The sequence below is a fragment of the Ochlerotatus camptorhynchus genome, unplaced genomic scaffold (assembly GCF_037179485.1).
Source record: "Ochlerotatus camptorhynchus isolate MF236.1 unplaced genomic scaffold, CSIRO-AGI_Acam_v1.1 ptg000503l, whole genome shotgun sequence".
NCBI lineage: Eukaryota > Metazoa > Arthropoda > Insecta > Diptera > Culicidae > Ochlerotatus > Ochlerotatus camptorhynchus.
Window position 1 is genome coordinate 7848257 of NW_027040988.1, and position 26659 is coordinate 7874915.

General features: G+C 40.7%; 2 protein-coding genes across 2 annotated transcripts in view; one reads left to right on the forward strand and one right to left on the reverse strand.

Annotated features, from left to right (window-relative positions):
* ptc (protein patched) overlaps positions 1-23160 on the forward strand; it is an 80208-nt gene extending 57048 nt beyond the window's left edge. Inside the window, exons 2-7 of the mRNA XM_065235702.1 lie at positions 17128-17678; positions 17744-18224; positions 18293-19654; positions 19726-19933; positions 20001-20272; positions 20680-23160. Coding sequence (XP_065091774.1) covers positions 17128-17678; positions 17744-18224; positions 18293-19654; positions 19726-19933; positions 20001-20272; positions 20680-21399 — 3594 coding nt within the window. The 3' untranslated portion in view covers positions 21400-23160. The remainder of the gene's footprint in view (positions 1-17127; positions 17679-17743; positions 18225-18292; positions 19655-19725; positions 19934-20000; positions 20273-20679) is intronic.
* Positions 23161-23788: 628 nt separating this feature from the next.
* Positions 23789-24748, reverse strand: LOC135712786 (uncharacterized). The gene has a single exon (XM_065235843.1). The coding sequence runs from the start codon at positions 24746-24748 to the stop codon at positions 23789-23791; it is 960 nt and encodes a 319-aa protein (XP_065091915.1).
* Positions 24749-26659: the final 1911 nt, after the last annotated feature.

Below are 26659 nucleotides of genomic sequence, written 5' to 3' on the forward strand. Positions count from 1 at the left end.
TGATCGATTTGCTTGGGACCAATAGGCTAGTCAAGTAGTGAGCCAATTTAAAATCGTTAGTTTCGAATTGATTGTTGGTAAGACCAATGAGAAAGTAAAAGATGCAAATGACATGCGGAGCTAATGGATAAAAAATGATAAAAAGGTACCGGATACGACTGTACAAGCTCTTATGGATGGCAAAAGTGTGTGAAGCAAAAGTGTCGTGCAATTTACCAAACAACCCCCACAAAATTGATCCAATATATGTATACTGAGCTAAATACATGTATATAAGCACCCTACAAATTTGGTTTTTATCTGATAAATACGTGAAATTTGAGAGCAAATTAAATGTGTTGCAATAATTTCGTGTTCGCCCTTTACCATAGAGGTAACTCTAAGACCAGAAGGTCCCGAAGAAACGTGCTCAACTCTTTGGCTCAGCTCCGGTACTCTCTTCGGTCCCAAGCTAATCGATGCACCCCTCGAAACATAGGAAAATCCACGAACCCCTCATTTTATCTGTCTAACTTTCATAGCGTATCAAAACAAACATAGTGTAGTACTAGAATTTCGACTAGAATGGGGTACGTTCATCGAAGTACTTGGAACCGATAGGCTAGTCCAGTGTGAGCCAATTTAAAATCATTAACTAATACTTATATTCTTGCTTCAGCTCGTTTTCCGCTACCCTTCTTTTGTTTACTCTCCTCTATTTTATTCGTCCTTGTCATCTTATTCTTCATTGGATCCCTTCATCTACCACTGCCATCGTTTCGCTTCCTTGTTAAGGGCAGGCGTTGTGCTGCTTTTCATCACTGCTTATCTTTGGCATAATTTCTCTTCATCTTTCGTTTCACCATCGATGGACCTTCAGAACATGGTTGATAGAGTTCACAAATGTCCATTATTATCGATGCCTTGCTTTGCCACTTCAATTGTATGGTTGTATCAACACTTGTACACTCCAGCCAGTATCGAATGCATGGTCCCGGTCTTTATTTCCCCGGACAACAGGAATCGCCCCAGGAAAGATTCTGACTGCCATTGAGAAGTGAACAGAATCTGTGTTGCTCGAATGTTGTTTTACCGTTTGTGTTGTGTAAGAGAGACGACGGTAGAGCATGAGAGTACGAATACAAACAGGCTGTCGCGCACGTCATCGGAGCGACATACCCATGATTCTATTTTAAATTGCAAAAGTTTGGAATGCAGTTCAAACTCCTCATATCTGACCAATCGCAAGCTAATAGTAAGATTCAAAGGGAAAAAATCAACCCCTATTCATGCCACATCGGGAGTTCCACAAGGCTCTTATTTAGGATCTCTTCTATTCATCCTATTTGTAAACGATGAATCCTTCATTCTGAAAAAAACTTAAAGTATTAATTTATGCTGATGATATGAAACTTTTTTTACAAATTAAAAATACCGAAGACATCAACACATTCAAAACTGAAATACAGATATTCCACACTTGGTGTAACAAAAACCCGCTACAACTAAATGTAAAAATTATAACTCTTACCTTTAGTAGAAAACGGAACATACCCAAAATAACAATTATCTTACATAGCAAAAAAAATCTGAATTTATGTTTTGATGTAAACATTCATTCACGTAAAATTGTATTTCATTTCACGCAAAGGAGCAACTTGTAAGCAATGTTGATTGCAAAGACGGGCTTTTGTATACAATATTTACACTACTTTTTCAAACTGTGTAGGATATAGGAAATATGTGATAAATTTAGGGGCTTAGGTATTACCTTAGACTCTAAACTTACATTCATTGATCGTTCGAGCCAACAACGCTTCTGAAGATTTGCGATCTCTAAGTAGATGGTTAAAGTGTAAGCAGTTGAAATTGAATACAAGTAAAACTAAATTCATGGTAATTTCGCGGAATCGAGTAATCATCTGTTGTTATTGATGACGAGACTGTTGATCGCGGTCGGGAGATTAAATATCTTAGCGTGATTATTGATTAATAGTTAACATTTAGCTGCCGCGATATTTGTGTGATCAAATTGAAAGAGGAAGTGATTTTCATAGATATAATACTAGAAACGCGGATGAAATAAGAACGCCACATTGTTTGACTTGTGCTTCACAGAATTCATTTTATTTTAAAGGAATAAATGTTTTCAATTCGATGCCTATACGTATTAAACGTGCAACAACACTAGCAGAATTTAAAAGACATTGCATTGCAGACTTCTGGCTTTTTTTAATAAATCTTGATGAAAGGTGCCGGGGCTAGCATTGGGCAATCTTGAGGCATTTTGAATCGATCTATTTGAATTGATCTTTTGAATCGTTTCATTTTTCAAAATGGTACAAAAATGTTTCAAATATAACGGATCATAGGAAAGTTGGTGCAGATTAACGCCAAGTTCAGTCTAAAGTTGATATTTCGTTACATAAGCTATCTTGTTATAACATTTCAAGCTGAACATTGCACTAGGTCCTAAGTAACATTGATCGATTCTCTTCATCGATTTTCTCTTTCGTTAATAACTTGGGTATAGAACCATTTCTTGTCATCCCAAGTAACAATGTAATAGCCTTTTGGCTTTCACTCTGATTTATTGTGGTTTTATAAAGGCAATTAGCAGCATTTAACAGTGCAAAACATTCTTGATTAGTAGTTCAGCTTTATGCTGTTTTAAAACCCTTTTAAAGCCTGACGAGAAAATCAGAAAGTGTCTGGTTTTGAAAATAAATTTAATGCAGCACTCTATCCCTTTATAAAACTGTTCAGTAAATCAATTGGTATTTGTTTAATTGATGTCACGACAAAATTCTCCATAAATGTGTTTTATCATTATAAAAGCAATTACGAAACCGGTCGGTTTCAAACAGGATCAAAAAGCATATATTGATGCGTTTTGGTGTCAATTAAGTGGATCACAAAACCTCCCACTGTTTACAAATAAAACTAAAAAGATGGATCCGCCTAGAGACAGATAAAAACATAATAGAGTGGGGCATTCAAACGCAGAGTCACAAGGAAATGCCAAAGTATAATCGAGTAATAATTCTAGCTATGCTGTTGACGGAAGAGAAAAGGAATCTAATTCCAGAACTTTCTGGGAGGGCAGCTCCAAGAAAATCGGTCAACAACAACAGAGCAGCCGACTGAGAGCAGCGAAGTGAATGGGGTTTACGAATCACTGGAAGCCGTCAAATTAGACGCTTAAAATTGATGGGAATACACAGTATATTTTCAATGGCAGTCTTCTCCAGAAATAACGATGCGATGATGATTCGGACTCGGACTGCGGAAAACTGCTGACAGGAAACTCATCAGGTAGAAGGAAAACTTTTCGGGAACGATTGAGCTTCCACCTGTTCCAAGCTACGTAGACTCACTTCCTGAGTAACTGCTTCCAATAGATGAATTGCCCTTATCAAGAATGTCACGTTGATTGTGTTGATCCAACGCTGGAGTTGCACAACAAAACTATCGAAAGATAAACAAATTTTGACGTTTAACTTTTTCGAGGCAACTTTGCCACCATTAATGCCGTCATAAAACTAAACGGAATAGGATCAAGCAAAATGGCTTCAGATGAAAACAATTCAGTCTGCAAATTATCTTTATAAAAGCCGCATTAAAATGTTTTGCATTTGTTAACGATCTCATGAAAGTAAAACAGCTTTTTCACAAATGACTTATGGAAAATTATTGTTTATGCTATCGCCATCTTGTTATTATTCCATCTTCGTTTTTCAAGATGTTTTTCTTTTAAAATAACTTTATTCTCATCAATTCATCAATGAGCAGTAATAGAAATTACGAAAATCATCAAATTGTCTCCGCTGTGAGCAATGATAAACATAACATGTTTATCATATTACAAGATAGATAATAGCTTCTTTCAACGATCTGTGAGCTGGGAATGTCTTAACATGGCCATGAGGATGCAAAGAGAAAGTTGACAAATTTGATCTGTCATTGTTACTTAGGACCTAATGCAATGTTCAGCTTGGTTTCACTTATAATGGTCATTTAGTGTGATGATTAATAATTTAGAAATAAATTGTGTAGTACGTTCGCAGTAAAAGTTGTAAGTGTAACATACATACATGATGAGAATAAGGTAAACAACTATTTTGATTTAATTTGACATATGGAAGTTTTTGCTCAGAATACTTGATTAGGTGAGTGATTTCACAGGTTATAATATTCGTTTTATTGGTATTAAATGAACGATTTAAAAAACGAAAGATTAACATATGCAACAAAAGGATAAGATGGTCGGAGTGTAAAATCAGGTAAGTACGGAAAGTACTTAATTCAGGTATCCCAAAACTCATCCGAGAAGGATCCCAAGAAAACTAATTGAACCATGCGTTTTGCATTGAGCCAATATCGATTATGTGTGGTTTCACCAGTTTAAGAGAAAAGTCTTTCTGGCGAAACACTTGTTACCATTCTTGATAAATATTCTCGAGCAATAGGGTGTACGGCGATATTCACTACGGATTTTCTCCCATGTTTGAAAAGGATCGACAGAACGTGGGAAAACAGGTTGATGCAAGAAATGTTGTAATTCTGCCGACATGCCCCAATGGCGATCCAGTTCTGACATAGCAGAGGACTGATGAACCAGAAATATGTCATAAAAAGGGAATGTTTGTACATATTTAGAAAAATTACTTTCTTTTCCATTTCATCATGAATATTTTGGAATTTTGGTGGGGACACAGATGTGTGCATGTCATCGTATACTCTTTCGGTACTATATATCTGTTCAGACACAATTTTAACTGCCCGAACTTGAGCTGAAGACTACAGGTACAGTGTCTTGAAACGAGGATCATGGAGCGTTGCAATAGCTAATGTATTCACCAGCTCAACGTCTTTGAACCTCTCGTCAAACTGCAGTGAAATTTTTTCCGCCAAATCTTTCACTGAATCCATGTTCAAGGCAAGTGATGTGATGTTGTTTGGTGAAGACAAAAAAAAATCAATATTAAATTGCAAATGCAAATGTACTGAAAACATTTTTTTGGATCGAAACCAAAATCGAATGAAAAGGATCGATCCAGTCGATTTTTGTCGTGGTTGAGATCGATTCAAAAAATCGATTAATCGAACCAAAAGAATCTAATCCAGAAGATTTTTTGTTATTTCCATTGTTACACAAATCTGTGGAACAAAATAACACAAGGTAAAATAATCTTGTTACCAGAATAGTTAGTCCGAATAAAGGCGTCTATGTAATGTTTTGCTGTACCTATTGTGTACATTTAGTTCATCCTTTCCCTTAAACTTTTTGATGGTACTCTATATTGACTCAAAAGTTATTCATTTTAAAGTACTTATAATAACAGCATAAATTTGAAGACGAATGTTAAGCCCGACATGAATCCTTTTAGGATTCATGTCGGGCTTAACTTGACAAAAAAAAGTCCAAGTGGACATCAGGGGATGGTGGTAGGGGTTGACCCTATGTCAGCTCTTATCCACGGAGGAGAAGGGAGAGTCAAAATAATGCTTTTTCTGTCTACGCGGTGTATATGGATGGCCATTAGAACATTCGGGAAAAAGAAGACTTCAAACTTCCAGAAATGCTCTCTTGCGACTGACTTTACACCGGCTCTCAGCTTAGTGTTCAATTTTTGCATTAGTCAATCATACTCTATGCCTATAAAAATCGTGAAATTTTCCAACGCGAAACATTTCTAGACCGAACCGCGCATCCTGCATGGTCTTGCTAGGCTCCTTTACCGACTTAGCTAAGGAAGGCCCGCAAGTGCATGATTCCTGAATAAAATGGGTTGGCTACCAAATCGGTGTTTTATCCGACTTTAGGTCACATCGTCATAAAAGTCCATAATAGGCTCAAATCCCTAGCTCCGCCGTTTAGCGGAAGATTTCCGCTAATCACATGAGCATGAGTTGAACCACAGATCAACACACAACTTCGCTACAAACGTACTAATTCTGTTCCCATTCAACCGCTAATCCTCAGCTCGTTATCCCAACGTTGAGAAAAGACATTCCGAAGACATCTTAATTAAAACAAATGTTTACTGCTCAATCTTAGCTCGAACCGCACCGCGCAGATTGATCCGCGGTAAACATCTGCACGCGATCGCCGACCCGTGATTTCTGCGATTGTCCGAGTTCCACACCGTTCGTCCGCGCTGCAAAAGACACGCTCACTCAATCCATCAATAAGAGACCCCTCCGGTTCGTCCGCCATCCCCCAACCACCCACCAGGCAAAGGGATCACGTACGTTTAGTTTATCATACGTTAGTACAGCACACATTCACGGACGATGGAAGGAAGCGCGATCCGATGAATACAACTTGGTACCAAGATTAATCGAATTAAAGGAAACCACACGGGAAAGAGAAGGAGGGAAATAAAGACATAACTATAAATAAAGTTACGATGGGCCCGCGTGTTCCGCGTACACACCCGCGGACCCACCGGTTCCACCGCCTGGTCGGGGGGGGGGGAGGGGGGAAGAGGTATAGTAGCTCTCGATCGTCGTCAACGACGTCGTTGAAGAAAGCGTGAAAGCAACGGACGGAAGAAAATGTAAATAAACAAGCCAGCGATCGCGCTCGGTTCGGAATCACTGCGTGCCACACGGGGCTTGGGTTACGCGAGGTTGATCATACGGGATAGTATAGGTAGCTGGCACCTCACTTTTGGGAACCGGATTGGGACATTACGGTGGTGTCTAAGGTCAACGGGTTTCAGGCACCATGCGACACAGATATGAAGCTTAGGCTTAGAATAACTGCTCTCTGTCCGGATGGCTTCTGGTGTGTGTGTGCCCACACGGAATCTACAGCTAACAACTTACGGTCGACTTATCGGATATCTGTTTCGCTTTCAGTTAGATATAAATCACAGATTACCATTCCCCTTCTTCCCCTTTTCCGCAGTTTGGTTCCCAACTCGTGATCATTGAAATGGACACAGCCCGTAGCCCTGCTTATCTCTCTTTGCTCATCACAATAGTAAGGCACGTACATACGGCGTCAATTTCGGTAAAAGCGGAATCGTACACCGGGTTCCATTCGTAGATATTGTTTCCGTTCCCACAGGCACGCACTAGCTATCCGAGGGTCACCGAAACACGGAGAAGCCCATGCGGAAAAGACCCTACCGGTCGGTATCCGTTCAGGTACCGTGGGTTGTACCAAATTTTTACGATCGTAACCTGTCATTACTTATGCACACGTAATTGTCCTTCATTTTCTCTTCTCGTTCACACACACTCATGTAGGCATTAAGGCAGAGGTTCGTTCGATTTCTTGACGTACCATATCCCGCCCTGCACGTCGCGGCGCGCCATAATGAATGATAATTATCAATAAACTGATTTATTATCCTTGGGTACATTTCTGTCCGGCCCGGCGCGGTACCATGTTTCTGGTTTAAGTGAGTCATCCAAGCGTCATATTTTCTTGGTTTCCTCCGAACCACAACAATGCAGGCTATTTTCCTGGGCAGATGGAAGGGAATCATGCAACCACCGCGCACACACGCAGTACCGGCAGCCTCGTCCAGACTCCGGCTTCCATGACATGGATCATTAAGAATAACTCATCAAGAGATATAATTTAAATAAATTTCGAACGCTTACAACATGCGCGGTTTGGAATACCGAACCGAAGTTTTTTTTTTTGTTTCGTTTTGTTCTCTCTGGCTTTCGGAGCCATCTCTGGGCTGCCGTGTCTGTCTGTGCGGAAACAGACATACCTACCACTGGATAATGTCTCTATAAAGGTGCTGTTCTCTTTTGTATACCTACGTTTGGATTTTATCGGATTCTCGTGTTTGCAACAAAACAACCCATTCGACGATCGAGGCTCGCGTGTTCGAAAGAACAAAACATCTTGTAAGGCCGAGCCCGAGCCCGAGTTCGAGGGAGAGGATGAGGAGATATTCCGCATCGACCGGAGATGATCTCGTGCAGATTGCGAGCACCTTCCTTTTAATGTTCAACAATGACGCCACACAGCAGCAGGTCTAGTCGGATCTCCCGCTAAACGGGGAAGGAACATCAAGCTCGGCGCAAACTGCCATGAGTTCGCCGTTGATTGAGACATTATAAGAGCAATAAATAAGAAATTAATATCATTCCGCACCTCCACACGGTTCAACGGGCCTTTCGCAGCGTGTGGATCACACACAATGAATTCCCCGCCCGTTCTTCACCTGTTGACGACTTCATCGGCTTATTCCTTGCGCTGCGCTGAAGAATGTCTCGTAAATGATTTATTCCATTAATCAAGATGTTGGAAAAGGAGATTGCCGCGCCATTCGACGACCGCCAACGATGTTCCTGTCTTCGCGGCAGTTTCTAGTCTGACATCATGCTAGCTGGATTGCGAGATCGCTATAAATCGTTTCCATCAGCTTTTCACTCGTCTATACTGCACACCGGACGACCGACGACGGACGCCGGGGACGATGGATGTGCGTGTGTCACGTGTTCGGCTTTGATGATGGTGGCAAACTCGAATCAAAAAATCGACGACCTTCAAATCACTCATGTTCCTACAACGGACACACCACGACGACGACAGGGTCACTTTTTCCTTGCCTCCCATGAAGCTGGCTACAAAACCATTAAAATTCTCGACCATATTAGAGACGGGGTTTTCGATGGAGGAACCTAAACGCAAAACACCAAGGCCACCCTAGAAGGAGCTCGCCGGGTTTATGCGTGCGTGCCAACTGTAGACGGTACGAGTCTAGAGTTTCACGACTTCCCATTGACGATGTCACACACTAAAGCACCTCTCTCGTTGCATTTTACGGTTATTACTTTAGGACCCCATTTAAGGCTAATGTTTCGCTCCGAAGTCTCCGATCGCTTTCCAAAGGCACTGCAGCAGTAAATCATTCTGTTTACAAAAGTGATCGAGTGATTTGCCCCTCGTAGGTTTTGTTTTCGATTCAATTTTGGAGATCAAGCTGAGATCTCGTCAGGGCAACGAAAGCATTTCACGTACTTAAATGATATAAAACAGTCAACTCTCCCTTAACTCTCTTCTGCCCAAGCCTGCCTTTTGGTGGGGTCAATTTAAAGACCTTACGTGGTTTCCAGCAAATCCCGATTATCAAATTCCCGAGTTTTCACGTTATTTCCCGGAATTCTGAAAATTTCCCAGTATGTCACACACATTCAAATTAAGCATTAAAGCAAATGTCATTGAGCCGAAGTGATCGCAAACTTTATAAGATTGTTTTCTTCAGATATACATTTGATATTCTCTCTTGAAGTCCCTTGAACATGTATTTTTAACAATCCAGAAATTATCTGCAGAACACTCGAAAAAATTCAAGAAATTCCTCCTTAGTAGTTCAAGCATTCACTGAAGCTTCCTTCCAATTTATTAAATTCGTTTGTTTCTTCCGTAGAATTCTGATGCAGCTTCTTATAGCTGTCGTAAAATTTTGTTCAAGATTATCTTGTAGTTTTCTTCTAAATTCACTTAGAATTCTCCTTAAAATTATCTAGAAATTCTTTTCGAGATGCCCTTGAAAATACAATGAGAATAAAAATTCGTTTAAACTACAAATGCGTTCGTTTACCCCACAAAACCATTCGTTGTTTTCCGCAACGAAATAAATTCGTATCTTAGAAGAAGCTAGTTTCGTTAAAATTCGCAAAACTGTGTAGCTCGTAACATTCTTGTATTTTCCGAAACATTTCCACACTCACTACGAATGTTCCATGAAATTAATACGAATTATTCTTATCTAAAAACCTATTGATTAGAAATAGTACGAAACATCTGTACACACCCAAAACAACATGCGTACATAGTAAGAGTAGCAGTACTTAGGATTACGAAAATTGCGTTCAAAAATAAAATTGTGGTTTTGGTAGACAAAACAAAAACTTTATTATTTTTTTATGCGAAAATGTGACATGCGAAAATCGAGCAGCTCTTCCTGTGGCAGCAGGTCACCGATGATCGAAACCCGCTTTGGTTGACACACTCTATACTGCTCCAGTAGAAAGTAGGTCAGAGCCTTCCGGACCGGTAGCAAGTTCCAGAATCTCGGTCCTCAATGCAGTGATCTAGGGGAATGAAGTATTCGATGGTGCATAGAATGGAGGAAGTTCAGGTTGTGGGACAGGTAGCACTTGATATCCATTAAGTTTGCCAGTCACCTTCCGATGGAACTCTGTCAATCGAATCGAGGGATTGCTGATATCAGCCACTAGCCACTACTCACTGGATTAAGCGTTACACAATTAAAGAAAAAATATGTTCGGTGTATCCTTAAAACTTTTTGCATAATTCCTTTGGAACTGTACCCTCTAAATTCGATTCTATTGGTTTTTTCAAGGGTCCTAAAATTCTCTTTACAATCGCCATAAAATTGTCCACAGAGCTACTTTAAAACAATGCTCTGAACTCACACAATTGACTTCGAGTTCTAGTCAAAACTCTCTTAGAATTCATCCCTAGGATATTTTCTCTGAAACAAATAGAATTAGTTTTAAAATCGGCTCAAAATTACTCTCTTTTGATGTTTTCTTTTTCTAGATTAGGTGCTATGCTTTATGCATGATGATATTTAGGTTGCATACATGTACGAGCTACCCGTGCAGATAATTGGTGGAAGTATACATTTAGGATGCATTTAATACACATTTATAAGGTTTTCACTTTCTGTAGCTCTTGTTTTGCGTTACTCTTAACAGCAATTCAAACTTCAACGGTTGCTCACGAGTTACCAATAAATCGGCGCCGCCGGGATGTTCTAAGGCATAACATCTCTGATCACGCTTTCCTTCGGAACAGAAGTAAAGCCGTTGGTCCTCGGTGCATGAGTTGATGGGTCGATAGGTGGTGTCCAGGTGTGGTAAATGCCTCCCTGGCGTCGGTAGCATTGGTGCTCAGCACGGAAAGCAAAATCGACGTAAAACAAATCAAGGAAGAAAAAAAGAGCTACCAATATAAAAAAGTTCACGAGGCAAAGTTCGCAATCCATTTCATCACATACCGGGAACAAAAAAATGTACAAGGAAGCTAGAGCATTCGTTCCACTCAATCTCAAAATCGGCTCAAAATTACTTTGGAAACAAATTCTAAAAGTCTCTTAATAAGTCTTCAATGTGGCTGTATCCTGAAAATCTAGTCTAGTCCAAGCGTCTTGACATTTTTTCAAGGTTCAAAATATTATTTTTTTCGAAGAAAGGAGTTTATTTTTTCCCGATTTGTCATCGAAATCCTAGGGTTTTTCCCGGTTTTTTTTTCAGTGACTTAGATTTCCTGGCTTTTTCCTGGTTTTCCCGATTTCCCGGTTCACTGATATAAAAATAATTGAATTGTTCAACAAATGCTGTACCAGTGGTTGAAACGGTACAGTGTTTATGTACCACTTGCACGATCGTTTGAATTAAATAAATGGCAAAATCATTCGAGATTCGATCTTGAAGTTGTACAGGTTCAACAACGTATTATACGATGTCCAAAAGTAGTAAACAATGTTCTGATCGAATTTTTGATTTCGTAGAGTTTAATTAAGCCTGTATGATAGTTAGCTATGTTGACAAAATATCACTAGTTCTACAAATCATCCTGAAGTTAAGCTCTTCAGGCTCAACGGTGTCTTGTATGATGCACCAAAAGGTTTTTTTTTAATCCAACCTGCCTCATAGAGCCCCATAATATCATGTGAGGCATATAACCATAGAGGTAACTTTAAGACTAGAAGGTCCCGAAGAAATGTGCTCAACTTTGTCAAACTTTCATAGCGAATCAAAACAAACATAGTGTAATTTCTACAAGTCGATTTGCTTGGGACCAATAGGCTAGTCAAGTAGTGAGCCAATTTAAAACCGTTAGTTTCCACCGATTGATAAACCGGTGTTAACGAAAAATGTTCCATTCTCGAAATTATCCTGGAGTTCTGATCTTGAAATTCTACATATTCAACGATGCTCTATGATGTCTCAACTAAATTTACGAAAGCAACATGCTCCGTGGAGTTCAATATTATCATGCGCGATACGTGTTTTTCGTGACAAAATATTTTGGGATCTAAAAGTTATCCTGGGTATTGTTTCTTTATGTTCCAAAGACTCAACAAAGTCTTGTGTGATGTCTACATTTATCATACAAATCCATGAAGCTCTGTGAGATCTCGTCGCCTTCATTATCTCCTAATTATTCTGGAGTTCAGATCTTGAAATTCTACAGAGCATCGTTGAGCTATAGCTATAATATCATGTGGGCTATATAGTCATAATTACAATGGTTGTTTGACGACTGGGTTCGAATTTGGGTACAACGGTTGTTCGGCTCGGGCAGTCTTAATAACAGCTGTCTTAATAATGACCGAAAACCCGTTGTACCCATAATTATAAAGTATTTTGAGATATTCTCCTAGATACCCTGAGTATTGGATTCTACAGGCTGTACGATGTACTTATGTATCATACGAATCCGTAGAGCATTTTGCTCATAGATCTGTGCAACTCCTGAATCGGATACAGGAGAAGATCGACGCAACTCTATGGTGGCAGCAGGCAAATTTCCGTGCTGGAATATCTTGTTGAATCATAGTATCTCACTCCGTATCATACTGAAGAAAATGCTTCCGACGGACTCAATCACGAGTATTTATGGCGAGTCCAGAGGCACAAGAGAGTTCCACAGTATGAGCAACCGGTGGAAACTAACGATTTTAAATTGGCTCACTACTTGACTACCCTATTGGTCCCAAGCAAATCGATTAACGTACTCCATTCTAGTTGAAATTCTAGTACTACACTATGTTTGTTTTGATTCGCTATGAAAATTTGACAGATAAAATGAGGGGTTCGTGGATTTTCCTATGTTTCGAGGGGTGCATCGATTAGCTTGGGACCGAAGAGAGTACCAGAGCTGAGCCAAAAACATGAGCATATTTCTTCGGGACCTTCTGGTCTTAGATTTACCTTTATGGTATGAGGCTACTAAAGGTATAACAGGCCAGTGTTGGAAGTTCATTTTCAAAAAAAGTTCTTTCGCAGTTCTTCAGAGAATAATTTTGCAGCAGAACTAGCTATGCGAAAATCCCGAACGAAATGAGAATAAAAGTTCCCGAAACAGTTCAGTAAACGAGAATTCCGATTTCGCTCTCTCAACCTATTTCACAAAAAAAAAATCGATAAAAGAGGTAGCTGAGGTTCTTGTCTCCTATGTCATGTTTCGTTGCGGAGCAGAATGAAATTATCATTTATCAATTTTCATTTACTTGTGTGCAGTTCGTATGGAATTTTCCACTGGCTTTTTAACCAAAAGTAAGTTAGTTGTACCCAACAGTAGGTAAATATGATTATACTCAACGTTGGGTTCCCACACTTTACTACCCCTGTTGGGTGGTTTTGCTACTCCGTTTTTGACAACATTAGAAGGAGAAAAGGAGACAAACTAGTCAATAGTAGGTAAAAGTGAACTTTCCGTTGGGTACTTTTTTCTTACCGTGTAGCTTAATTTCTGCCACTCTTTTGATGTTTTCTTTTTCTAGATTAGGTGTTATGCTTTATGCATGTTGATATTTAGGTTGCATACATGTAGGAGCTACCCGTGCGATATAATTGGTGGAAGTATACATTAAGGATGCATTTAATACACATTTATAAGGTTTTCACTTTCTGTAGCTCTTGTTTTGTGTTACTCATAACAGCAATTCAAACTTCAATGGTTGCTCACGAGTTACCAATAAATCGGCGCCGCCGGGATGTTCTAAGGCATAACATCTCTGGTGCTCAGCACGGAAAACAAAATAGACGTAAAACAAATCAAGGAAGAAAAAAAGAGCTACCAATAAAAAAAAGTTCACGAGGCAAAGTTCACGAGGCAAAGTTCGCAATACATTTCATCACATACTGGGAACAAAAAAATGTACAAGGAAGCTAGAGCATTCGTTCCACTCAATCTCAAACAAGAAAGTTCGCTCGAGATATAACGCTTTGTGAAATTCCCATCGATAATTTCCTTAGTGAAAGCATCTCGCTAGCGATATTAAACTTTTGGCGATATTTCCAACACTGTTATAACAGAGGCTTGTCCGCCTTTATCCGAGTAGTAGCTGGTATGAAGCAAGAATGTAGACTATTGCCACTATTGTTACTCATCTTAGTCGACGAGATCTTGGTAGGTGCAATTGATAGTATTGCCTGAAACGTAGGCTGTTTTGGCAGCCAATAAGGACTGTTCATTAAAGAAGGTGGACACCTGTTTATCAATGGTTTAGGGTTAAAACGTAACGAAAAATTGTGTATTTTCACTCAGTGTGTAAAAACATTGTTTATTTTTGGCAACACACCTGAAAAATAAAAAATAAAAGTGAGAAATTTTGAACGATGGGTCGGATCAGCTTATCAATTCGCAGATTAATTCTGCACAAATGGTTTTCTGAAAAGTTGTCGTTCCGCGAATTGGCAAAAAGTGTGAAGTGCAGTAAATGTACAGTGTTCAAGATTGTTAAGAAGTTTGGAGAAACGTGTTCTATTGAAGATTTACCGAAATCTGGGCACAAAAAGGGGGCATCGGACCAGAAAAAGGAGCGTACGCCTTTTGAAATCGCAAAAACCGTGTTCCGTTCGTGAAATTTCCAAAAAAAAATGGACATTAGCGTCGGAACTGTGCAGAACATCAAAGAATCTACAAGACACCAAAAATCACCCAAAAAGACGTATTTACAGAAAGTTTCTTCGAAAATACGGTCACGGAATGTATGCTGTTCTCCTTCAAAAGCCGAACCGTATGTCAAATTTGATACCAGTACACTTCCCAGGCCGCAATTTTTCAACGCTGAGCAGAGGACAGATGTGCCTGATGATGGTGCGATACATCCGAACCGAAAAATTTGGAAAAAAAACGGTTTTAGTGTGGCAAGCCGTTTGCTCCTGTGGCTTGAAGAGTTCTTCGTATTTCACAACGGGCACAATCAATGGTAAAAATTACAGAAAATAATGCATCAAAAAAATTCAAAAATCCCCAAACTGCGTCCTATCGAAAGATACTGGGCAATAACTAAACGACATTTTAAGAAAAAAAGAAAGAGAAGAAAGCTTTGTTGACTGCTTCAAAAAAATTGGTCTGCAGCACAACGAAAAATTAAGAAGAAAGTTGTGGAGAATCTAATGCGCGGTATCAAGAGAAAAGTCCGAGCGTTCTTCAGAAATGAGAAGTAAACATTCAAACTCACGTGGAATCGGTCATATGTATGTTTATTTTCATTTATATAAAGTAAACTTATGAATTTGTTCGAAAATAAATATTTTCCCTTGAGAAACAGGTGTCTACTTTCATTAATGAACAGTCCTTAGAGCTTCTTAACGGCTTCGATTTTGTTGATTCTGTTGATCTGTTAGCACAACGGTGCTCTGATATGCTGAGTTAAAACAACGACCAAGGCTACAAAAAACCCAATGGTTTTGACAGTTCGGAAAACTGCACATTTAAATCGGCCGTTTACGATTTTCTGGCATAAGTCAGCATTAAGTGTCATGTCGGTTTGTCGGTGATAGCGCTATAACATGTCATAACTCTGTAGTCTGAACAAGGCATTAAATGTAGGTTGCATATATTTATGCGCTATCCGTAAGTTTTATTGCGGGAAGTATAAAGTTAGGTTGCATTTAGAACACTTTTATAGGGTTCCCACTATCTGTAACTACTGTTTTACGTAGCTCATGCGACCCATTTAGTTGAATATGCTATCAGATTTAGAAAATGCTTGTTTTGCTACTAAAGATGTTTTTCCACAAAATCACTTCGAACATTTATACGTGGTCAGGTCATGAACAGTTTCACTTTTTGCTGAATATTAACAATTTGGAAAATCTGCGAACCCTACTGGCCAACCCCTATCTTCAACATAACAGCCTTGCTTAGACCATATCCAATCTTTGAGACTTAATTTTTAACCTTATTTCCCATATTTATTATAAATTATTTAAGCTGTGCAATTTAAGCAAAAAAAAATACCAAAATTTCGGTTTTCGATTAATCCCATCTGTTCCGTTGGAGCACATGTTGCTTCCAACCCTGATGGGAATAGAACATGAAACCAGATGCTTCCTAAACGCTGCAAAAAAACAGATCCTAATTTAATTCCCCATACAAAACCGCAAACCCTTTTGAACTGGAAAAAGGTTGTCCCCCGAGTTACGCGGTTACACTGCTTCTGGTTATTTCATGAAGAACCCCAAATAAAAAAATGATCTACTCAAAATGCAAAAAAAAAACATCACAAACCCACCAACTTCCACCGTCTTCCAGATGTTGTGTTTTTATCTGCTTTTGTTTTTTGCTTTCGTGGTTCCACTTTTACAATCTACCTTCGTTTTTTGCTCAAACCAAATTTGCAACATTTATATCGTCCGGCTGCTGTAGGTTGTCACCATCGTTCCCATCATCATCATCATCAGAATGTTGTTTTTGCTTTCGTGATCTCCAAGGAAGCTCGTAATAATAATTACGATTAGTGCCCACAAAACACGACCAATCCGAGCGCGCCGAGAGGCGACAACACTATAACCAAAAAAAAATCCAGGTCCGACCCTTGGTGGTCGTTTGAGTGGTGGGTGCGTGGTGTAATCCGATCGCATCGTTCCTCCCCAACCGACCCACCTTGCTGGTTGCTGGTTCACTCTCTGGTGGTGGGTAATTTGATAGCTACTTTTCTCCCTCTTTACGAGCGTTTATAATCCCCCGAGGGTGCTGCAGTGTGAGGTCCTCCAACCAACACACTAAACCATATGTTGCAGCCGGGTCGATTTTCCGGTCGAGTAAACTGAATCACGGAATTTGTGTTATTTTCCCCCTTCGACTCACCGAGGTTTACCTATACTTACTCCTAGGTGGAGTAATAGCACGGAATTCGAAACTCGTGTACAACTCGAGAAGGGAGTGAAATTTGAGACTGTTCTGCCTCACCTTGTGGTTGCACAGGCAGGCGCAGTTCATTTTGCGGTTCTTTAGCTTTTACGCTCAATTTAGCTTCTCACCCGAGCGTGTTTGGTATATGTACGTGCGTTCCCAGTCTCTGGAAGCGAGCAGTAGTCAAACGATTTCAACGCCTCGCAAGTGATGAACTCCACATTAAATACCTACTAACCAATTGTTTTTCTTCTGTTTCCATTTTTTCGCAGGGCAAAGCGCGGGGGAGAAGGTCAGCCGTATACATGCGATCCCTGTTCCAGTCCCATCTCTACAACCTTGGCTGTTCGATACAGAAACACGCGGGAAAGGTGTTATTCGTAGCAATATTAGTTCTAAGTACATTCTGTGTGGGCCTCAAATCTGCGACGGTGCATTCAAAAGTGCATCAACTATGGATACAGGAAGGCGGTACGTTAGAACACGAACTAGCCTACACACAGAAATCCCTCGGCGAAATGGACTCCTCGACGCACCAGCTACTGATACAGACCCCCAAGGACATGGAAGCCTCGATACTGCACGCCAACGCATTGCTCACGCATATGGAAGTGGTGAAACAGGCGATTTCCGTCCGAGTGCACATGTACGACATCGAGTGGAGCTTGAAGGATATGTGCTACTCGCCGAACATCCCAAATTTCGATACGCACTTCATCGAACAGATCTTCGAGAACATCATTCCATGTGCGATCATCACTCCGCTGGACTGCTTCTGGGAAGGTAGCAAGTTACTGGGACCTGAATATCCGGTTGTCATTCCGTAAGTTCTCTACCACATTCCTTCTCTCACTAGATACTTACCTTGCTTTTACTCCACCCAAACAGACACCTGGCCAACAAGGTTCAGTGGACCTCACTAAACCCGCAGAACCTGCTCAAGGACATTAAAGCTCAAAACTATCAGTTCCCTTTCGATACGTTGGAGCAGTACATGAAGCGTGCTGGAATCGGAACTGGTTACACGGAAAAGCCTTGCCTCAATCCAAAGGACAAACAGTGCCCGGAAACGGCTCCAAACAAGAAATCCCAGCAAACTCCGGACGTGGCGTCCACGCTCACCGGAGGTTGTTATGGTTTCGCAGCCAAATACATGCACTGGCCTGAAGAACTAATCGTCGGTGGGGCTACGCGGAATCGATCACAGCACTTGAAGACAGCCAAAGCTCTCCAAACTGTTATCCAACTCATGGGCGAACGGGAAATGTACGAATACTGGAACAATCACTACAAAGTGCACCACATCGGATGGAATCCGGAGAAAGCAGCCGATGTGTTAAATGCATGGCAGAAGAAATTCTCAGCTGAGGTAAAATCAAGCCTTCTTGATCTTTTTTATCAAATCTCTAACAAATGTTCTTCTCCCACCCAAAATAGGTCAACAAGATCATGCAGACGGAGGTTAAACCACTGTCATACTATGAAGTGTATGCCTTCTCGTCGGCAGCTCTGGACGACATCCTAGGCAAATACTCCAATCCGAACCCAATCAGTCTTGGCATCGGAGTGGTCGTCATTCTGATCTACGCAGCCATAACGCTACTTCGGTGGAATGATCCAGTCAATGGTCAAAGTGGCGTGGGTGCAGCCGGAGTTTTGCTCATCGGAGTAACAACTGCAGCTGGACTGGGATTCTGTGCCCTGCTAGGAATTGCCTTCAATGCTGCGACGACTCAAGTAATACCGTTCCTTGCACTCGGATTGGGTGTAGATCATATATTCGTGCTTACACACGCCTACGCCGAGCGAGACAACAACGAACAAACTGGACAAGTCTTGAAGAAAGCTGGTTTGAGTATCCTTTTCAGTGGTGCTGCGACGGCGGGTTCCTTTTTTGCTGCCGCTATGATCCCCGTTCCAGCTCTCCGAGTATTCTGCTTCCAAGGAGCAGTCCTTCTCGTTTTCAATCTAGCTGCCGTCCTACTGGTATTCCCCGCCATGGTCTCTTTGGACCTGCGACGACGACGAGCTGGACGGGCAGACATCCTTTGCTGTTGCCTTCCAGCACTGCCCACCACGAACCAAGATCTTAAACAACGCCAACAACACCAACCATCCAACCCTGATGATTCCCTCATAGACTGTCCGGCTAAAGCCTGCTTCAGCTTCTCAATTTCCAAGTTTGCCGTCAAACACTACGCTCCATTCATCACGAAGAGTTCAATCAAAGTCCTGTCCATGTTACTCCTCACCGGTATTATAGGCGTTTCGCTATTTGCCTCGATGAAGCTCCCCGATGGCCTTGAACTAACCGACCTGGTACCTCAGAACACCAACGAACACAAGTTTCTCAGCGTTCAGGGCAAGCTCTTCGGATTCTACAGCATGTTCGCCGTCACACAGGGAGACTTCGAATACCCAACCAATCAGAAGCTACTGCACGAATACCACGAAGCGTTCGTAAGAGTGTCGCACGTAATCAAGAACGACAACGGAGGTCTACCGGAGTTTTGGCTAAGTCTGTTTCGAGACTGGTTGATCAATCTACAGAAAGCATTCGATCGAGACTATCGGGAAGGGAGGATAACGCAGGAGCGATGGTTCCCGAATGCTAGTGACGATGCGATCCTAGCGTACAAATTACTAGTTCAAACCGGTCACGTGGACAATCCAATCGACAAGAGTTTGGTGGCACAGGTACGACTGGTGGACTCGGAAGGCGTTATCAACCCAAGAGCTTTCTACAACTATCTATCGGCGTGGGCCTGGAACGATGTCCTAGCGTATGGCGCGTCACAGGTAGGTTAATTTTACGGTTATTTGATTCGTGGTTCATTGGAAATAATTATGATGTTTTTACGCATCAATAGGGAAATTTGCGCCCTGAGCCACGGGAATGGTTCCATTCGCCGAGTGACTTTGAGTTGAAGATTCCGAAGAGTGCACCGCTGACGTACACACAGCTGCCATTCTATCTGCACGGACTGAGCGATACCCAGGATATTAAGGTTATGATCGGACAGATCCGTGAGCTGAGCAGGAGGTTTGAAGCGAGAGGCTTACCCAACTACCCGTCAGGTAAAATCAGAAAAATCTAATAACTTTAATTAGATCATTGAGTAACACCTTGCATTCCGTTCCACAGGAATCCCGTTCCTCTTCTGGGAACAGTACATGAACCTTAGGCCGTGTCTGCTGAAAGCTATCGGATGTGCTCTGGTGGCAGCATTCTGTTTGGTCGCTTTGCTGCTGATGTCCGTTTGGGCGGCCATTCTGATCGTGTTCAGTATCGTAACGATGCTCATCCAGCTGTTGGGAGTCATGATTCTGCTCGGAATCAACCTGTCGGCCATTCCTGCGGTCATATTGATAGCCAGCATCGGCTTGGGTGTCTGCTTCACCGTTCACGTGTCATTGGTGAGTTTTTTTTTTTTTTTGCTGTTTCATAGCCTTAATATTAATTTATAAAGATATAAATTTAGTTAAGGTGAATGTCGATAGAATTTGAGTTCTGACGGCACGAATCTCAGAAACTATCAATATTTCGTGTGCGAAACTATAATCACTCATGTTTCTGAGATTCGTGCTAAAAAAAAACAATAGCCGCTATCATTTATGGATTCTATCAACTTTCACCTTAAGTAGTTGACTTAATTGAAATTCCCATCAGACTAGATTAGACTGCTTGGTGGGTGGGTTGGTTGATTAAGGTGATTTCTAGCCAGACGCTGGTTCATCTCCGACCTTAGATTAGACCTTGCTTCCCATTCGTATCAACTGTATGGCGTAAAATCAAAACTAACATTCTATTTCCTATCGAACAGGGCTTCATCACAGCGATCGGTAACCGTGATCGTCGGATCAAACTAGCACTGGAACACTCGCTCGCCCCTGTGATCCATGCCGTGATGACTTCCATCCTAGCGGTCCTAATGCTGTCGACCTCATCCTTCGAGTTCGTAGTCCGGCACTTCTTCTGGCTGTTGCTCTCCGTTCTCGTAATCGGAGCCATCAACGGCCTGTTCTTCTTCCCGATCTTACTGAGTTTGGTAGGACCGGGAGCAGAAATCATCCCTCTGCAGTATGCCAACCGAATATCCACACCATCGCCACCACCGAAACGAATCAACAAAATATCGAACAAGGCGTTCATCCTGAACAACAAACGATCCTCGTCGAGGAACTGTTCGAAATCGCACCACCATCACAAGCACAACAATGTCAACGTCAATAACGAACCCTCACTAACGACCATAACGGAAGAACCACAGTCCTGGAAAAGTTCTGCCTCCTCCATACCGTCGATCCACGAGAAAAGTAACCTGAATGTCAACTATGGCAACCATCAGGCACCGGAACTGCAAAGCATCGTACTTCAGCCGGAGGTCACTGTCGAGACGCACCACCATGGAGGTGAACATCAGAATACGAAAGTAACTGCCACTGCCAACATCAAGGTCGAACTGGTGACCCCAGGTCGGGGCGCTCCCCGGATGGTCAGGACGAGCAGCACCAGTAGCAGTAGTGGGAACAGTAGCAGTTAACAAGTAGGTAGCTTTAGATAAACCTGTACGCATTTGTAAATAGGTCAATTCCTTCTTTTATTCTAAATAATATAAAATGCTACAATTTATTTATTTGTTTTCCCTCCTCCAAATGAAGAAAGTATTATTTTACTACTAGAGTAGCAAAATCCGTTGAAGATTTATGTCTATTTTCGCCAATACTCAACAAGATTGAAGAACGTGTCTAATGTTAAAAGCATAAAAGCGAATCGATTGTGTATTTTGCGTCGATGGACCCCTCGGCGCGTGTATAGCAGCTTGAAATTTGTTCCTCCATTTATTCGAAGAGAAAGATCAAAACAAAGCAACGACGAACTGATTAAACTAGTGTAGTACGACTGTAGTAACTTGTAAGACTTGTATCTTCTGCAGCAGTATAGAAACAGAGAGCCAAGATGATCTATTTCTTACAATCCTTCTAATCATGTAAAATAAAACAAATCCTAACTTTATCTACTCAATTGCGGGTTCGAGACACGATGATGCATGCTTTAAGGCCAAATATTTTCAGTTTTATAAACGAAATTTTTACTCCTATAGCTTATTTTGCCGTTAAACTGCAACAAAACTAAGTGTAAATAGCAACCAAGATTCGAAAGAGCGTGTATAATTCCCACACAATAAAAAAAAAAAACAAAATAGAAAGTTTATTTTTCTGACAAAAGTCGTACTTAAGAGTAACCAATTTTGCTTTTCTGTAACATAAACTACAAAAGCACTTAACTATAGAAACGCATAAATGTATACCGAAAATGAACTAAAGACAGAAACCAAACGCATTTCATCAGCAATTATCCAATTGTTACTAAAACAAAAAGCAACAAAAAATAAAACAACCGAAATCTATTGTTACATAATTCTGAGATTGTTTGGCTTCTTCTTTCAAAATTATTCTCTCAAAAAATAGCAATTAATATATTTTGAGCAACTAAAACGGAAAATCGAACTGTACAATGAAATCAAGAAACTTTTCTATCGTATGTATTTAAGGATGTTACCAATTTTGAAGAAAGTTTTCCACGCCTGAACAAAATGGAACATACAAAACTTAACGAACGACAGAATCAAAGCAAAGGTTTTGCGGTGTTACTTTGTTTAGTTAGAAAACTTATTACTGGTATATTAAGAAGAAAACAACAAAACGAAATATTTTTTTTATTATTATAAACGTAAAAGTAAACAAATATTATTACCCTAAAACAAACAACTAAGAACCTATTTATTTATTGTCTGCCGATTGCTCAGGCACAAACGTAAGGTAGTAATTTAAAAAATAAATCTTTATTTTTTGTTAAAAAGAAAAACGCATTCGGAAGTACCGGAGAGGAGAAAGAAGGAGGGCGGAAAGATGGAATTTTTGCTGTAGATGAGAGAATGCTGATGCTGAAACTACATTACGGCATGATGAAGAGTACAAGCTGAATCGGAAAGAATGATATTTGCGGTTGTAATTAGGAGCTAATACCGGTGAACCCCGGTGAGCACGACGCGAGTAGAAGAAAGTTAGTAGGGAACAAATCTGTATAGGCAGTGATGATTGATTGTTTGATTGATTGATGATTGTGGATATGTTATTTTAAATGGAAAAAGAGAAACAGCACGCTAGGTAAGAAACAAAAAACGGAAAATTCTTAACGAGTCTAGTAGGTTTACAATATTTGAGTTTTATACTATGTATGGTAACGTGTTTCCAAATAAAACAAGAAAAAGCAGCAAAATAAATGCATGGTATTGCCTGTAACTAAATATATAAACCTCCAGAATTTTAAAGTAGACGGATAATATCACACCCATCGGTATAATATCACATCAAAGGAAATTAAGCTTGACGTTTTCCTCGAACATTGGGACGGATGCCAATAGTAACTACCATCACAGACAAACATACAAGACACTTTGTATTAATTTCCATCGTAGGTAAACAGTTGTACCACAGACAAACATTTCGCACACTTTCATCGAATAAGCAATTAACGGTCAATTTAAAGTTTTCTTGGTTGATAGTATCACCAACAATCAATACGAAACTAACGATTTTAAATTGGCTCACTACTTGACTAGTCTATTGGTCCCAAGCAAACCATTAACGTTCCCCATTCTAATCAAAATTCTAGTACTACACAATGTTTGTTTTGATTCGCTATGAAAGTTTGACAGATAAAATGAGGTTAGTGGATTTTCCTATGTTTCGAGGGGTGAATCGATTAGCTTGGGACCGAAGATAGTACCAGAGATGAGCCAAAAAGTTGAGCACGTTCGGGACCTACTTATTATTATTTTTTTATTAAAGAGACTTTCAGCCGTAGGCTGGTTCGTCTCTGAAAAAAAAATGAAAATACAGTTAATTCAAATTAATTGTTTTTTTTTTTCACTTTCTTCCTAGCTGATTATTTTTGCTCCTCGTCTTGACTGGTGAGTCCGGAACTGACAATTCGTCTTCTTTATCTTCCATCGAATTTTCATTTCCTGCTGATTCATTATTCTGGCAACCCTGGTTCGTAACATATCGTTTCGCATTGTTGTGTTTTTGTTTCGTTGACAGCCTTCGTTTGTTGGTGACGGTTAGAAATTCATCCGATTCACTATCCGTCGATTCTTGTGCGCTATTGTTTCCATCGGAGTGTTGGTGCTGGGTGTTTTTACTGGTTTCGCCTATTGTATATTGGGTTTGATTGGTATCCAATAATGTTTGTTCGCTGTTTCCATCGTTTGTGACCTTTTCTGCGTCTGTAGGGTCATTGCGGTCATTGACAGTAATGCGTGATGTAGAGCTATTGCACTTTTGTCGGGGATGAGCCTTTTGTCCACAGAACCTGCAGGTTTTTGCTTGGTTACGATATGTAATCAAAGTTGTCTCACCGTCGATCATCAGATAGGAAGGGATGAGTTGTTTGATCTTCATCCGTACTATACGTACTCCATTGTGGATGCCGGGAAAATAATTCTTCCACATTTCTCTGCTGATGGAAAGAATAGTACCGTATGGTCGCATACTTTCTATAATCACCGTGCTAGGTGTTTTCGGAGGGAGATCATGGATTCTCACGTTAACGGCTTCGTCTTCCACGAACACGGGAATTTTGTAAGCTTTTTTCTCACACTGCATAGCGTGTTTTAGATGGTGTGATGCAAAGAAGCGCTTGGCTGTTGCTGCATCTACCATCTCGACGTAGACACAGTTTCTAACATTGTGAAACTGGATGTTTAAGGCGTCCGCTATGTCCAGTTTCAACTCACCGTACATGAATTTCTGTACGGCAGATGCATCTGGTCGCTTCGGCAGCACACTAAAGTCTACTACCAAGGTGTTCTCCCGTTTAGCACCCATATGATAAAAAACTCATAAGCTTGTAACCTGATAACGAGATGGATAAAAGAAACACGTCTTTCACGCACAGGGCTTAGCTGTCAACTGGGGACCTACTCTAGTCTTAGAGTTACCTCTATGGTATCACCACCTATGGCGCTCACAGTCATGACGTTTAAACACTAGCACCGACAAACCGACATGAAACTAAAACTTAACTCTTGATCGATAATCCATAACGGTGGATTCAAATGTGCAGCGATCCCATCTGTCAAAACCATAGAAATTTGTTATCTAGATAAAAATAATTTGCCCGGAATAGATTAGACACGAACCAACTCATACATTTAGTATGTGTGTTCGTGGCTAGGATACACATTTTTCGCGAACACGACGGCAGATGTCAGTTTTGTGCTTTGATCAGAAATTTGATGATACTTTGTATGATCATTCATGTCGGTTTGTCGGTGACACTACCGCCATCTGTTGAGCGTGCTACCCATGATAATGCACTCAACGGATGGCGACGGTGTTTTTCAGTGATAAATATGTCATGTGTTATGTGTTTGTCTGTGGTTGTACATCCAGTATACTGATTAAAAATTAATCTAAAATGAGGATTTACATGTAAACTGACGAATCATGATCGATCTGTCTCGACCATATCCAATGTCGATGAAACTTTGTATTATTACTCGCAATGGGTAATATCAATCCAATTTCTGATGAAATTCTGGCTGAATCAGCCCCATAATATCTAGATCCAATACATGTGAAGTGTAGCTGAAAATTCGTGGTTTCTGGTTCCACTGTATCGGCCGTTTTAATGGTGTAATTTTGACGTAGGACTACGTCTCTGATTTCTATATGGGGGTACACTTTGCGAAAACCTAAAAAGGAACATGTAACACAATTATGAAAGCTTTTGAGCGTTAATAACTCAGCTGTCCCTGGACTAATTTCAATAATATTATCACTAATCGATCAGATATATTTCTACGCATCTGTTGAATTCAAGACTTTATCATTTTTCAAAATTTCACTATTGAAAATTGCACGAATGTGCAACTGTTGCTTTGATAATAAAATTAAAACCAATTGCGTGTGAAAAGCGATTTCCCTAACACAGATTTCAAAGTTGAATTTCATCCGCACTCACCAAACGGTGTTTATTCAATCACCGCGTGGTGAGTGGTGGTGTTCTCCAGTACATAACGAAAGGCTCCTCGCAAGCAGCTAGCTACCAAGGCTGGCCTCAACCGCTGATCGGATTCAGTTTCAATCACCGTGTGTGGTGGTGTCCGGTCGTCGGCATCAGCAGCAGCAGTGCTTTCGGCGCGTGGCGTTGAACATTGTTCTGCAGTACTTAACGAAAGGCTGCCTGCAAGCAGCGAGCTGCAGCCCGCATGAGCATCCATATAAGGAGGAAGAAGCTGCACCGCTATTTATTGGAATCAGTAGCTCTTCGTGAGTCGCTCTGGGCCATTTATGCCAAGCGCGTCACCCTCATTCCAAACAACATACAGCTCACCAGCCTCATCTGTGTTTAACACCCTAATTGCTCAGCATTACTCAACCATCACGACAAAACGGTTCTTTTCAGGACCACCATAAATTTGTAAAAGAGTATTTTTTGGATCGGATGTCAGTTCCCAGACTTTATCATTTTTCAAAAAATTGCACGGATGTGCACCTTTTGCTATGATGATTAAAATTATCACCAATTGCCTGCGAAAATCGATTTCCCTACCACAGATTTCAAAGTTGAATTCCAACCCGTCTCACCAAAAGGTGTTTATTAAATCACCGCGTAAGTGGTGGTGTTCTCCAGTACACAATGAAAGGCTGCCTGCAAACAGAGAGTTGCAGTCCACATGAGCATCCATAGAAGGAGGCAGAAGGCGCACCGCTATTGATCGGAATCAGTAGCTC

Coding starts and splice junctions, on each gene's coding strand:
- LOC135712786 (XM_065235843.1), bottom strand. CDS start 24,748: ATGGGTGCTAAACGGGAGAACACCTTGGTAGTAGACTTTAGTGTGCTG.